Raw genomic sequence first — 14,370 nt, forward strand, 5'->3', positions numbered from 1 at the left:
TTTGCAAATTGAGAATTTGAGATGTAGTTTTTCATATTTTCATAAATACGGAGATGTAGTTTTACACGTTTTCATAAATATTGAGAGCTTGGGAACATAACAAGAAGGCCAAACTGTCAAAGGATGCTGGATATCAAGATGTATTTGAAAAACATTGGTGATGCTTCCTTAGTGTCATACTTGTTCACCAATGAGAGAATGCATTACATAAATCAGACGTTGACACAAGTCGACTACGGACTTTATAACTCAATTTGATTCATCTGTATAATAAATTGTGATCATTTGCATTCTCTAAAATATTTAATTCTTTTATTGTGACTGTCAGCTTCAAGATTTTTATGATTGATATCTTGATAAAAATTAACAGAAACTGTTTTTATCTTTTAAAGATTACTGTAAAAGTCATGTAACTATGTAAATGTACAAAACTTCTCTTAGAGAGAAGTAAACAACACTAACATTGTCTAGTTTATGTGTCGACAAATTTGATGTTTTCCTTCTCTGCAAGCTCTAGGGAAACTTTCCTGGTTGTTGCAACACTTGTAACTCAGGAGACCAATTGGGAAGTGTTTAGCCATTACCCTTATGAGGAGATTTGTTGCAAACCAAGGAAGGCACTTCTGATGGCCAAAAAGTTTAATCCTCGTTATTGCCAAAAGACAGGTATCAAATGCCTGGGTATAGTTAATAGGTCTTGGCCTGCAAACTCTATCTGGGTGGAAGTCTGTTAAGTATTTGTATATCATAGGAGCTTGAACAAAAGCTTTAAAAAAAAACTCATGACGAGGCTGCGGAGCCCAATAACTTTTCTATGACCATCAGAGCAAAATTATTTCTACAGCCACTGAGAATTAGGGACTTACGTTTCTGAGGACTAGTTTTGGCTAACATCATAGTACACTTTTAGTGTTTAATGTTCTAGGCATCCAGTAAAAGAAAGAATTATACTATGGTATCAAAGAAAATGCTCTTACAACTGCATGGCAAGTATTTGTAAGAAAAAAGCATTCTAATTACTGACCTCAATGTGACAAGTGCAGTTGTTTCTTCTTTCATCATACTTAAGTTTCTTAATGACACAGTTTGGAGAGTTGCTTCCCGCAGCACTTTGTTCCTCTTTCCCCATGCACGTATCACTTGTGCATTCTTTTATTGTGGAGTCTTGCATTTCTTGTCATTTGGTTTTTAAATTCCAAAAATCAAACATCAGAGAACAGCAACAGGGAATGCCACTGTTTATCAAAAGCTGTATCATTGAACTTCAAGACTGTCACGGTGACCAAACACTCTTGGCTGCGGTTTCTTTTGCCTCCTAAGTTGCTGCTGAGACTCAGGATGCTTGAAACTAGTTGCTGGGGCGACTTTACAAGTATGGAGGTGCGACAAGAGTATTTTCATGGAAAGCATCGCACAGCTACAGGGCCCTGCGGAGCACACTTTGAGAATCGCTGGATTAAAGAAATCGTACACAAGAGACCACATAGAGGCTTGGCTCTACATTCCCATAGAAGCCTTTCTAAGAAGTCCGATTGCTGGTGACTCACGGACTAATCAGAGGCCCGGAAGACAGTGGTTGCATATCACTCTAAAGACATGATTACTTCACAATACTGTCTAAAATGACTCAGTCTCATGTGATATAACTGCGAGCAAAAGCAATCTCAAGTCAAACTTACTTACCAACTTCTGACGCTCTTCTATGCTTTGCAAGTTCTGCTGAGCACCCGGTTTCCCTTCTACCTTCTTCTGCAGCCATGGCTGAATAGATCTGTACTGTTCAAAGAAGTTCTGCATATCAGGAATCAAATCCTTCACTACGTACATGTGTGGCAATGGGTAGATCTTCGTTGGTTTGCTTGTGTTGGTATCAATTTTGCTGAAACAAACAGGATTTGATGAGAAAACAGACAACTATTTAATGCACCAAAGGAAGTCTACCAAAGATGAAAGCAGCTTTCATACAAATAAAAAATAGAGGTTGATTTAAATGCTATTCATTTTCTTTTAAACAATTTTTACGAAGTAACTATGGAAACCTTTTATCACTGAGAGGATATGTTAAGATTTAATAAAACACCAAGGAAAACTAGTTTTTTACAGAGAAAATGAACATCGTATAACACAAAAATATGATTGTGTTGTTTAATCAATAACAAAATAAGACTATTTTTATATAAAAAAAAAATTAAACTTACTTAATTGTTCTTCTACCATATACATGTAAGGGCTGTTTGAAACAAATAAAATACTCTGTGATAAAAATAAATATGGCCCAGAAAAGCCACTAAAGTAAATTACACAGCTGCTGGTCCATACGATGGCCCATCGCCACATGGCAGCATTTCTCAAAATCCACAGACCATATTTCTGTTCTCTTTCCTTTTCATGTACCAGGTGAGTTTTTTAGCTTGACACAACTAAATATCTCGAAAAGTAAGCTCTGATCAAAAAAAAGTTCTGAATGAAATTTGTTCATCCCCTGGGGGTGGGGCGAGGGGCAACTTTAAAATCTCAAATGGGAACTCCCATTTTGTATTACAGATTTGGATTCTCCAGACAAATATACGTAGGTTTTGTCTTAAACGTGTTTGTGGATTTGTGATAGATGACGCTGTAATCGCAAAAATTAAATATTGCGGAATTGGTAAAAAATGCCCTTTTAATCGCAAAATGACGTGAGGCATGTTGAATTTTTATAAGAACTGCATTTAGCATAACCCAGGAATGACGACGTGGACGTAGCAGTATTTTGTTCCCATCGGGGTGCTTTTTTAAGGTGAGTCCCCTCGCCTCTCACCATCAAGGTGCTTGTTTTTAATAATCATTTTACAATAAGTGCTCAAAAATGTCACCACCCACTTCGATACACTGATTTATCCGCACTTGGAATGATTGGACACAACTGAGAAGCGTGCCCAGTGTAATCTTTCGACATGCATTGGTGATTCGGTCAATCATGTTCTCACGCGTTGTTGGCAGTTCATTATAAACTTCACTCTTCACGTAGCCCCACAAACAAAAGTCAGGCGAAGTAAGATCTGGCGATCTTGCAGGCCAAGACACTGAACCACCTCTTCTGATCCACCGATGGTTGAACACGGGATCTAATACTTCCCATGCTGCAATGGAATAATGTGCTGGACAACCGTCATGTTGAAACCACATTGTTTGTCGCACGTCTAAGGGAAGGTCTGAAAGCAATACTGGAAATTGGTTCTGCAAGAAGTTTCAATATTTCTCACCATTTAAGTTCCCATCGATAAAATATGGACGAATAAGTTTATCGCCAATTATTCCACACCAAACATTTACATTCCAAGGGTGCTGCTATTCAACTTGGCGTAATCAATGTGGGTTTTTGACACTCCAATAATGCATGTTGTGTCGATTAATCGTACTGTGGTTTGTAAAAGTCTTGTCAGAGAACAAAACTCGAGTAAAGAAATTGGGGTCTCCTTGTATTTGCTGAAGCGCCCATTGACAGAATGTCACTCGGTTCTGAAAATCATCCCCATGAAGTTCTTGATGCAACGAAACATGAAACGGAAGGTATTTTCTACGCTTCAGTATTTGGCACACAGTAGTTTGCGAAATTCCCGATTCACAACTTATTTGTCGAGTACTAACGTGGGGGTTATGAGCCACTGCAGCTAATACCGCAATTTCATTATTTTCTCCAGCAATAGTTCTTCGGCGATTCCTTTTTTTTTTTGGTTGTACAGTTCCCTCGGTGGAGAACTGTTGAACAACTCTGCGAAAACAAGCGTGTGATCGCACCCGGTCTGGAAAACATTGAGCATAAAGAATCACAGCATCATTGATATTCCTGCCACTTTCTCCATAAATGTACACCATTTCAATTTTCTCTTGCACCGTTATAGCCTGCGTTATCACCACTAATGGAGTCAAGGAAGAAAAACACTACTTCCGTCCTCTTCTTCAGGCTTTGTGGCAGATTATGCCGTGTCTGTTTGACTAGGAAACAAGGTCAAATGGTCTTTAGGAGAAAACATGCGGTCTTGAAACATGCTCGGCAATCTGTTCAAAACGTTGTTAACCACTTATAAAACTGTAAAACATTGAAGATTTCAAAGCTCCATAAAAACCTTTGACCATGTGAAAATAAACAATCTCACTTCGTCGAGTTAGTCGTCTTCACAGCTAATGTTGTGCTGCTCTTGTGCTGCCGATAGCTGGTACTGGCCCCGCCCACTTGCTTCCTCCCTCTCCCCTCCTTTTCCCCGCTACTCCTGCATTATTACATCATCCCTCCGCCTTGGAACTCCTCTATCATAATGAACGCTCGTGTTAACTTTCGTTACATTAAAGCCTATTTGATTTTATCTTCTTCCATTTTTTTTAACATCTTTACCCATCTTTCCTCTACATTCCCTTTCTTCAACGATTTAGTTTTATAATTGGTTAACCTCGTTTTTAACAGATTGCCAAGCATGTTTCAGGACCACATGTTTTATCTTGCAAACTATTACACCTTGTTTCGTGGTCAAACAGACACGGCATAATCTGCCACGAAGCCTGACGAAGAGGACAGTGTTCTCGAGAATTGCACCAAATCTTACTTTTTGCGATTACAGTGCCAGCTATCACAAATCCAAAAAAACAGTTTCAGACAAAACCTACGTATTTTTGTCTGGAGAATCCGAATCTGCAATAAAAAATGGGGGTTACCATTTGAGATTTTACAGTTGCCCTTCGTCCCACCCCTAGGAGGTGGGGTGGGGGGTGGAGTTTGGCATCATTGGATGAGCCCCTTCAAGACGAACACATTTCATTCAGAACTTTTTTTGATCACATGCGTACCTTTCGAGATATTTAGTTGTGTCAAGCTAAAAAAAACACCCGGTATATGTTTTATTTTATGCAATACTGAAACATAATTTTTAAAATATTATATTTTCGGGCAACGGAATCGAAATAAATAGCTAGTGCCAATCACACCTGGAGAAATAATGCAAATAATATATAACTGTCTGGGCCTCCTCGATCGCAAAGCACTATTTATTGCCTTGTAATCATGTGGTAGAGGGTTCTATTCTTGCTTGTGAAACATTTCATAGAGCTTTGGACCCCACATTAGACAGTAGGTCTAATCCCACTTAGCCTCTGAGCTCAAATTGACTTAAAACATAACTTTGTTTACAGAGGTGGCTTTTAAAGGAAAATATTACCTGATACAGGCCAAAGTATTTACACCCCCAATGTTCATTGCACATGAACCACAGATTCCTTCTCGGCAAGATCGTCGAAAGCTGAGGGTTGAATCAAGTTCGCTCTTTATCTTGATCAAGGCATCCAGCACCATGGGACCACAGCTGGAAAAAAGGCAGAAATAGTTTCAAATACCATTCCTGGCAATGCCTTTGTTTTTTCATAAATTTACAAATGACCAGCTTGGGAATAAAACTAGATAACCAACAGGAAATCAAGAAGAACGCCAAGTGAAAGTTCATCCATAGCATTGTGGCTTATGGGTTACCCAGATGTTCTCACGTGTTTCTATCTATCAAAAACTGAAGGCACTTCATTCACTATTGTACAGCAACTGGAGACTGTGCGGTAACTGAATACAATGTTGACTCCATTTCGTGGGTTATCAAGTTTTACTCTGAGTCACTACAAAATGTGTACAACTTTACTCTTCAGGTTACGTCAGCTTTTATTTCCAACATTCTGAGCGCATACATTGCTCTCATCATCAGGTAATGCTGATGAAAGAATGAAACATTGGAAGCAAATGTCAACTTAACCTGACAGGTAACCAAATAACACTTCTTTGAATCATGACACCAAGAAAGCTAAAATTCCCATTTTATTAATATCTATGTTGCTGGCCTTGTCAATAGGGATGTGGGCTCAGATTCAGCCCACAAGATCCAGTTCCATAAATTAGCAATAGTTTTTTGGTGTTGTAGATTAAGACTCGGCTGTACCTTTCACATTGGAATGGGCGAATTCTTTCATATTTTCCTCTCCATTCGAAAAACCTCTTGGATATTTCAAAATATGAAAAATTACATACCCTTAGTATAGTATAATAGACTTATGTAATCACGAAACTATTGATAATATCTGACAACAGTGAATGAAAACTTTACGAAAATCCACGTCAATGCTCTAGCAGGAATTCTAAGCATCGCCCATTCGCATCCCAAAGGTCCAGCCAAGCCTTAAGAGAGATCATCTCAGGAAGTCACCACCAGCTGCTGCTCAAAATTGTACCTCTTAGCTTAAATCACAAAAGTAAATCATTAAATGTAATTAGTCTTGCATGTATAACCAAAAACATTTCCATTACACCACATGGCACAAGTGTTTCATATCAATATGTATGAATGTACAATTTTTAGCTGTGAACTGCAAGTAACTAGTGCACTGCTCAACTGGAAGTAACTGCTTTCAGCAATCATCTTTCTTTATTTATTTTTTTTTAAATCAAACTACTTAAGACTGAGTGAGGTTACAAATTATGGTTCAGCAATATGGAAGGTGCTAATTCTGCCCTAATACAATTCTAAACAACTATGGCTTTTTAAGAATTTAGATCAGTGTCCCTCTAGCAAACAAGAAACATTTTTGTTAGAACTCAATGACGAAAAAGAAGCTAAGCAGACAAAAAGCATTCTCCCGATATGCTGTGCATTGCTATGGAATAGCAGGATGAAATCAAGGGACATCATGCTCTCTATGCAGCAGATGACAAATAATTTTCAGGGGAAGTTTCTTACCTCTCTCTCACACACACACAAGTACGTACATACATGTAGACCAGAGGCATGTAACCAGTGGTACCGCAGGTAACAGCAAAATGTAAAGAATTACAAAGTTTTTTCAATAAAATGACAACATTGTTAAATACGTTAACCAACAACATTGCCGTCGAGTAGATATTGCAGAGGATATTTTTTCTCCAGCTGACAGAAGCAGAGGGAGATCATTTCCGCTACCCTGAAGAGGTAACAAGAGGAGAGGGTGCCAATGCAAGGGAACAAGGGAGAAAGACTTTGGGGCAAAGTGAGCGACGGGGTCATTCATATGTCTGTTTAGAGGCTCAGTTACCAGTCAGGCCTGCTGGACACAGGTCAGTGTTGTCACATTGGAATGGCTGAAAATAGCTAAATCCCACCTAAAATGGTGTAGCTAAATCCCACCTAAAATGGTGACACAATTTCTGTGAAGTAACTAGAGGTTGACTGCAAAGTCAAGGCTGGCTTGAACTACAACTGAGACCAGTGAGGTAATAGATGAAAATATAGTTCCTTGGTGCAATTCGTGGTTTGGACAAACCTTGCTCCAAAATACAAAATTGGCAACAGTAGTACGTACAGCTGGGCTTCCCTTTTACATTGCCTGTTGCTGGAGAAGCAGAGTTCTGTCGTCTGCTCACCACACAAAAGTCAAACTGAGCCGAGAAATGTGTGGTTCTTCTTCCCCTTTGCATGTCATTGCAAAGCAACAGAGACAGATGAAGAATTGACACGAGTCCACCACTATACATAACTGGCTCATGAGTGTAGTTGTTTCTAGGAATGTGTGTAGCTAAATCACTGAGCAGATTGCAAAAAAAGAATGAAATAAACAGAAATCTAGATTGAAGACATTTTTTTTTTTTTTCAAGGGGTTGGGGGGTGATAACGTTCAGCAGGTATAATTGTCGTACTGATGGTCGATAACACTTTTGAAAAAGTCACGCCACGCCACTGAATAATTTTCCTGGGAAGTTTCTTACATCTCCCCCCCCTTCCCTCTCTCTCTCACACACACACACACACGTGTACAGTCATGGAAAAAGTACTTCCCCCATAGAGCTTTAATATCAGTAGTCTTATGGGGGACGTATTTCTTTCCACGACTGTACATACATGTATATAAATATATGTCTGGTAAGACTGTTTGGGCATGTATTCTTCCACCAAAAACTTGTTTTTACTTCCTGGTGGGAATGATACATGCAGTGAAGAAAGGACCCAGAAGCTGATGGGAAAATAAGGTACATTAACTGAAAATGGTAACTGTCTCGTTTTTTTTTTTTTTCGTTTCTTTTTTCAAATTCTCCTAGCAGAAAGACTAATTATTGTTGAGTCTTGGAAATCATTGTCACACAAAATTTGAACCTTCCTGAAAGTAATGAGCACTGTTTGGATTCGAAGAAAAAGTTATTTATGTTGAAAAAAACAACTTATAACTTACCTTACGCAAGCATGCTTGCTTCCCATGGACAATATGTTTCTTCGTTCACAAGTGACAGTAACTATCATAGAGTTTTGGGAATAAATGTAGAAGTAAATCGGAACCTTAGAAGAATGCATTTTAGGGACTTTATTTTAATGCTAAGAGAACCAAACCTGACCTGCTTAACCACGAAAGCATATATTGAACAAAATCTTAAGTAATCGCTAAAACTCTACAGTATGTGTTAACAGAAGTAAATCAAAATCAAACCATGTTAAAATTGCATTCATAGCATAATGAAATCGCAATAAAACAAAAGGAACTTGGGCCCTCAAAATACTTTTACGAGTCTTCTTTTCGATCCCAATTATTATTAACATAACTAAATAAAAAATATTTCAATAGGTGAGCCATGTGGTGCACACAGGAAAGGAAGGGGAGTTTGAGAATGTTTACAAGACAATGCTGACAACATTCAACATTCTCAAGAAAATTAATTCCGATTACTTACGCATTGAGATCAACTGAGTATTCTTTCAATTCAGGTTTCTGGTCAGGTTTGTCAGGATTCCACCTGTATATAAGGAATTTCTTGATCCTTGGACCTTCTTGAGCTCCCACAGCAGGAGTAACATGGAAATGCCTTGCCTGAAACAAAAATAAATGTAATATTTCAACTCCAAACAGTGCAAAAAGCAGTGTTCAAAAATTTTTCTTCAAAGCTAGGTGCCAACTCTGAAAATCAGGCACCGGGAAAATACCTACTAGCAATTGTGCATACTACAGAGTGTTTCAAAAGTCGCACAACCCAAACTTTGAAAATGTATATCATGAAAACCGTAACAGGTATTAACACCAGGTTTTCTGCAAAAAACTAATCATGTACGCTATCACTGGGTTAATAAATTTATGTTAGCATGTATCCAAATTAAAGCAATTACATTATTTTAAAATATATTGCTTATTTGCTGAAAACATCTGAGAATTGATTTTCAACAATATATACCAATGTAGAAATTTTCAGTGAAAAATGCAGGTTCAACCAGGACTCGAACACGGGTCTCTGATATACCGTGACATTACTCTAACCACTGAGCTACTGAGTCGGCCTGGCCTCGCATGATTTTTTGCTGTCGCTGTTTTACCTGCGTGGAATCTTCTCTGCCAGTGCTACCTCAACGGGATCTGTTGCCTTTGAAATACAGTAGACTTCGACATTGCCTGGTTCCTCCCAGCGTAGAGAAGATCAGGCACACACAGGAAATGTACTACGTAGAAATTTTCAGCGAAAAATGCATTAACATCTCTACGCTGGGAGGAACCAGGCAATGTCAAAGTCTACTGTGTTTTAAAGGCAACAGATCCTGTTGCGGTAGCACTGGCAGAGACGATTCCACACAGGTAAAACAACGACAACGAGAAATCAGGAGAGGTCAGGCCAGCTTAGTAGCTCAGTGGTTAGAGAAATCGTCCTGGTCGAGCCTGTATTTTTCGCTGAAAATTTCTACGTAGTAAATTTTCTGTGTGTACCTAATCTTCAATAATAATACCAACTCTTTACAATTTGTGTGATCATTTGTTGGTGTTTGACTAGTCGTAAGACAGTTGCTTTGTGAGGTATAGCAGAAGCAGGGGATTTTCCTTGGAAAACCTCTTTCACATGAGTGTAAAAATGAGTAGTAAAACACTCTTCAGCAATGCACACGTGCTGCTCCAAAGAATACGCCATGCTGAATGAATTAAAAGAACGGGCATAGTAGCGTCGAAAGTGAGCGAAGAGAATTCAGTGTAACCAGAGGCAGACTAGGATTCTCTCAAGAGTACAATTTCGGCACAAAATCTTGGTTTATGATTTTTCATGTAAATGTATAGCCAATACTTAGGCACATGTGGCGTGCGTCTGTTGACAATATTTTGACCTGCGAGCATTGCCATATATGTCCCAAAAATGGCACTTTTTCACTCAACCCATAAAATCGCCAATAAAAAATCCATCAAATGGATGTTGCACATGACCAATATTGGTCACAAATGACAGATTGACATGGCATCAGACATCTAATTATGACCCTTCGATAATTTTGTAGATATTTTTCTCATTCAAAAGTGCATTTCTGGACAAATTTTAATGCTGCCTTCCGCCAGTTATTAATTTATCTAAATTTTCTGTATGGAGAAAACTGATAATTTTAAGCATTGAAAAATATCTCAATGGATGAGACTTTATAATGCAGAAAACCCAGTGTAAATATCTCTTACGGTTTTCATGATAAACATTTTCAAAGCTTGGGTTGTGCAACTTTTGAAACACACTGTATAAGAAGCTGAGCATCACGGTATTCAAAACACCACTAAATCATTCGAGATTACAGGAAATGGGATGTTGAGGGACATAGAGTAAGAAATTATTACTGACTCTCTGGAATGTTCACAACGTTGATTTAAAAAAAAAATAATTTGCTAACTTACGCTGTACTGCAATTTGAACTTAGAATCATCAAAATTTCGTACATATTACAGCATAAGATCACAGTCGCCAGGTTGAAATTTTCAGTCGCCATGGCGACCGGGATTTTTTGAGCCCTGGCAATAAGGTTCATCAAGCAACTAAATTCTATTGTGAAATGAAATAATAGCTCTACTCTTGTATAGTCACCCAGCCATTTAGCACAGCACTTATTTAAGTTATAAAGAGAGGTTCTTATTATTACATAATATGTACTATATTAAATTAAACTATAATTAGAAACTATTTCACGAAAATTTCCTCACTGTGGACAAATCAGTTACAAAATCCTGTTTGTATATGATGATAAATTAAAGTTCGTCTGATGCCAGGCATCAAACTGAGTTAGCTACAACATTGTCCCTCACAATACTTCTAGAAGGCTCCCCCCCCCCCATCTCTCTCACACACACACAAAATAGAAACTTCTAAATAATAATAATAACAATAACAGCAAGCTGAATGATGAAGTAGAATGAAATTGACCAAGCAGCGCTTGAAGTGAAAATTGTTACCTGGGAGGAATGCTTTGCAAAAGTTTTGTTAGCTTAGGGGATACTATTCCCCACATCCCCTCGCACTTCGCAAACTGCGGTAACGTAACGTTCTGATTGTTTTATGATTTCTACTAGCACAAAGACTAATTATTGTAGAATTTTGGAAACCATTGTCACACGAAATTTGAACCTTCTTTAAAGTAATGAGCACTGTTTGGACTCGAAAGAAAGTTATTTATGTTGAAAAAAAAACTTGAAAATTACCTTACGCACTTCTCATGGACAAGATATTCTCCATCGACAAGCGACAGTAAATATCGTAGAAGCATGGGAATGAATGTAGAAGTAAATCGGAACCTTAGTATAATGCATTTAGAGACTTTATGTTAATGCTAAGGGAACCAAACCTAACCTAACCACGAAAGCATATATTGAACAAAATCTTAAGTAATCGCTAAAACTCCGCAGTATGTGTTAAAAAACATACATCGAAATCGAACCATGTAAAAATTGCATTCATAGCATGATGAAATCGCAATAAAACAAAAGGAACTTGGGCCTTTTCGTGTATTATCTCATCTTCAATCTTTCCCAAATATTTCAATTTAAACTTATTGTTGTTTTAAATAAAAATTTATAGAACACCAAAATCTAGTTGCCAAATCTAGGAAAGGGTATTAAAATATTGATCCGAACAATTACGGTTGTAGCTGCCGAAATAGTAAGGCAGCAACAGTTCAATCTGTAACTATCAGTAGAATCACTAAGAGGCAGAATAGCACCATGCCGTGACAGCTAACCGTGGTCTGGCACCGTGACTACCCACAGAATTTGAAAAACATTAAAAAATTGGAAAATCTATTGTTCTAAAAATAAAATAACATTGCCAAGTTTAGTGAATGTACAATGGTTATGTAACTACTTACTACTTTTATGATACCACTAAGCTCCTTTTGTAGCTTGCTTATTCTCTGCAAGTTCAACATTTTATCACTCGAATTAACAAGCAAACAAAAATAACAGACAAATCCCCTAAATGTCGGAGATTTCAGCCACAACAAAACGTCTGGTACCCCTTCTAAACACTACTCCCCAGGAGGACACTTTGCTCCGCTTTGCTCCATACAAAGCTACAAGATCCTTTCATTAATGAGCAATACTACATGAGACGGAAATCGCTCACCAGTTTTGGATAATTTGAATTTGAATATTATTTTTCTTCCGTTGACCCTTGTTTAAAAGGGCATGGAAAACGTCAAGATACATAATGAAATAATAATTAGTTAAGTACATCATAACAAAAAAGAAGAAACATTGTGTAGTACATTACATCACTACACCAAAGTAAAGCCCGCATCACACGGAACTGGATAACCAGTTGGTATGCCCTAGTTAGCGCTGGACTTGTTATCAATTTGCTAGTTTTCGCCTCACACGATACTTATCAGCGTACTTGTCGATAGACTTTTGTTCCCATACGAGGGAAGTTGTAATGGGCCGCGTTACAAGTAAACAATGCATCACTTCACATTTTTAAAAGCCGATAACTATTCAACCGAGACGAATAACGTTTCGTATAAAACGTTATTAGGTACAAAACAATGGCGCTGCTTAAATACATACTTTACAACGTTTACTGTACACGTATAGAAGAATATTTTAGTTGTTTCAAATGTAAACAACGTGCACTCGGCATAGATGTGTAACTCAACGCGCCTTTCATGCTGTATACGTTATACATTGCCGGAAACCACAGACAAAAAGGCTGCTTTGCACACTCACAGATTATCTTCACATAGCGAAACTTTGCTCTGATTGGCTGTTCCACAGAATCCAGTCGAAGAAAGCAAGTAGCAATTAGAACATGTCCTATTCCTCCAAACCAGTCAAGCAGTCAGCCAGGCGGCCATGATTGCTCTAGAAAGTTAGTTCAGCGCCAACTAGGGCATTCCAACTAGATATCCAGTTCCGTGTGATAGGGGCTTAAAAATGAAAAAATACACTTCATTACACTACAATAAAAATAAAAAAACACATTATCATTGTTGCATGATTGAAATAAGAATACAATTAAAATACATATTTTTTAGTACATTGGCCTTGTGTTGTCTTGTTCCATGAATTCTCCGATACTGTAGAGAGCTCGATCTGCCAAATATTTTTTTATTGTTTGTATTTGTTTATCTTTTGGAGATATCAGTTTTATGTCATGAGGCAGCTGGTTGTAGAATATTTTTCCGGCATTCATTGGTGATTGTCTTGAGACATTGAGTCTGTGTTGGTTCTGGTAATAATTATCTTTCCCCCTTTGTATTGTGGTTGTGTAATTGGTTATTTTAAAGCCCCTATCACACGGAACTGGATTTCAAGTAGGAACGCTCTAGTTGACGCTGGACTGGCTACCCATTTGCTAGTTTTCGCCTCACACGGGCCGCGTCCGAATCGGCAGCAGATGTCACCTAGAGCACCGTTCCATCTGGGGACTCAGCCAAACTCCGTTGTCCGAATTCGCGACAGACGTGGAGTCGGAGGGAAGAGCAGAGAGGCGCGACAGATGCACGCTTGAACTCGCTGTGACGCTGCGCTTGGCAGCCATATTCTAACTTTCACTTTGTACAGGCAACATATACTGATTAGAGGATGTAAAACTCAGTTATACTTTAACATTTTATCAATAATACTAAATGTAGAAAAATTGTAAATGATGAAATAGCGTGTTACATTTTTAATATGAGTAGTAAATAGGTGGAAATCATTGTCATGTTTGTTTGGCGTCTGCCTTCTGCTTCCGTGCGATGCGCCTGCGCGCCAGATCGCGGTGGGTGAAGTTCGGACTGACACCTAGCGGGAAAAGTGACAACCGTACTACAAGGGGACATGTAGATTCGGACGACTTGGACGTCACTTCGACGGCACGCGAGAGCAACGGGAGAGAACGGGAGGGAGCGCTTGCCAATCCGGACACGGCCGGTACTTGTTATACCGTACTTGTCGATAGTCTTTCGTTCCCATAATGGCGGCCGCGCGAGAAGTAAACAACGTATCACATTTTTAAAATACGATAACTATTCAACCGATAGGAATATCGCTTCGTATTAAATGGTTTTAGGTAAAGAAGAACGGCGCTGATAAAATACATACTTTACGACGTTTACTCTACACGTATGGAAGAAT

General features: G+C 38.4%; 1 protein-coding gene across 1 annotated transcript in view; it reads right to left on the reverse strand.

Annotated features, from left to right (window-relative positions):
• LOC146000033 (succinate dehydrogenase [ubiquinone] iron-sulfur subunit, mitochondrial-like) overlaps positions 1-12,317 on the reverse strand; it is a 28,516-nt gene extending 16,199 nt beyond the window's left edge. Inside the window, exons 1-4 of the mRNA XM_083137346.1 lie at positions 12,123-12,317; positions 8,705-8,841; positions 5,193-5,336; positions 1,684-1,879 (exon numbers count right to left, since the gene is read on the reverse strand). Coding sequence (XP_082993472.1) covers positions 1,684-1,879; positions 5,193-5,336; positions 8,705-8,841; positions 12,123-12,182 — 537 coding nt within the window. The 5' untranslated portion in view covers positions 12,183-12,317. The remainder of the gene's footprint in view (positions 1-1,683; positions 1,880-5,192; positions 5,337-8,704; positions 8,842-12,122) is intronic.
• Between the last annotated feature and the right edge of the window lie 2,053 nt (positions 12,318-14,370).

The sequence above is a fragment of the Lepisma saccharinum genome, chromosome 16 (assembly GCF_977018435.1).
Source record: "Lepisma saccharinum chromosome 16, izLepSacc3.1, whole genome shotgun sequence".
In the NCBI taxonomy this organism is placed as follows: Eukaryota; Metazoa; Arthropoda; class Insecta; order Zygentoma; family Lepismatidae; genus Lepisma; species Lepisma saccharinum.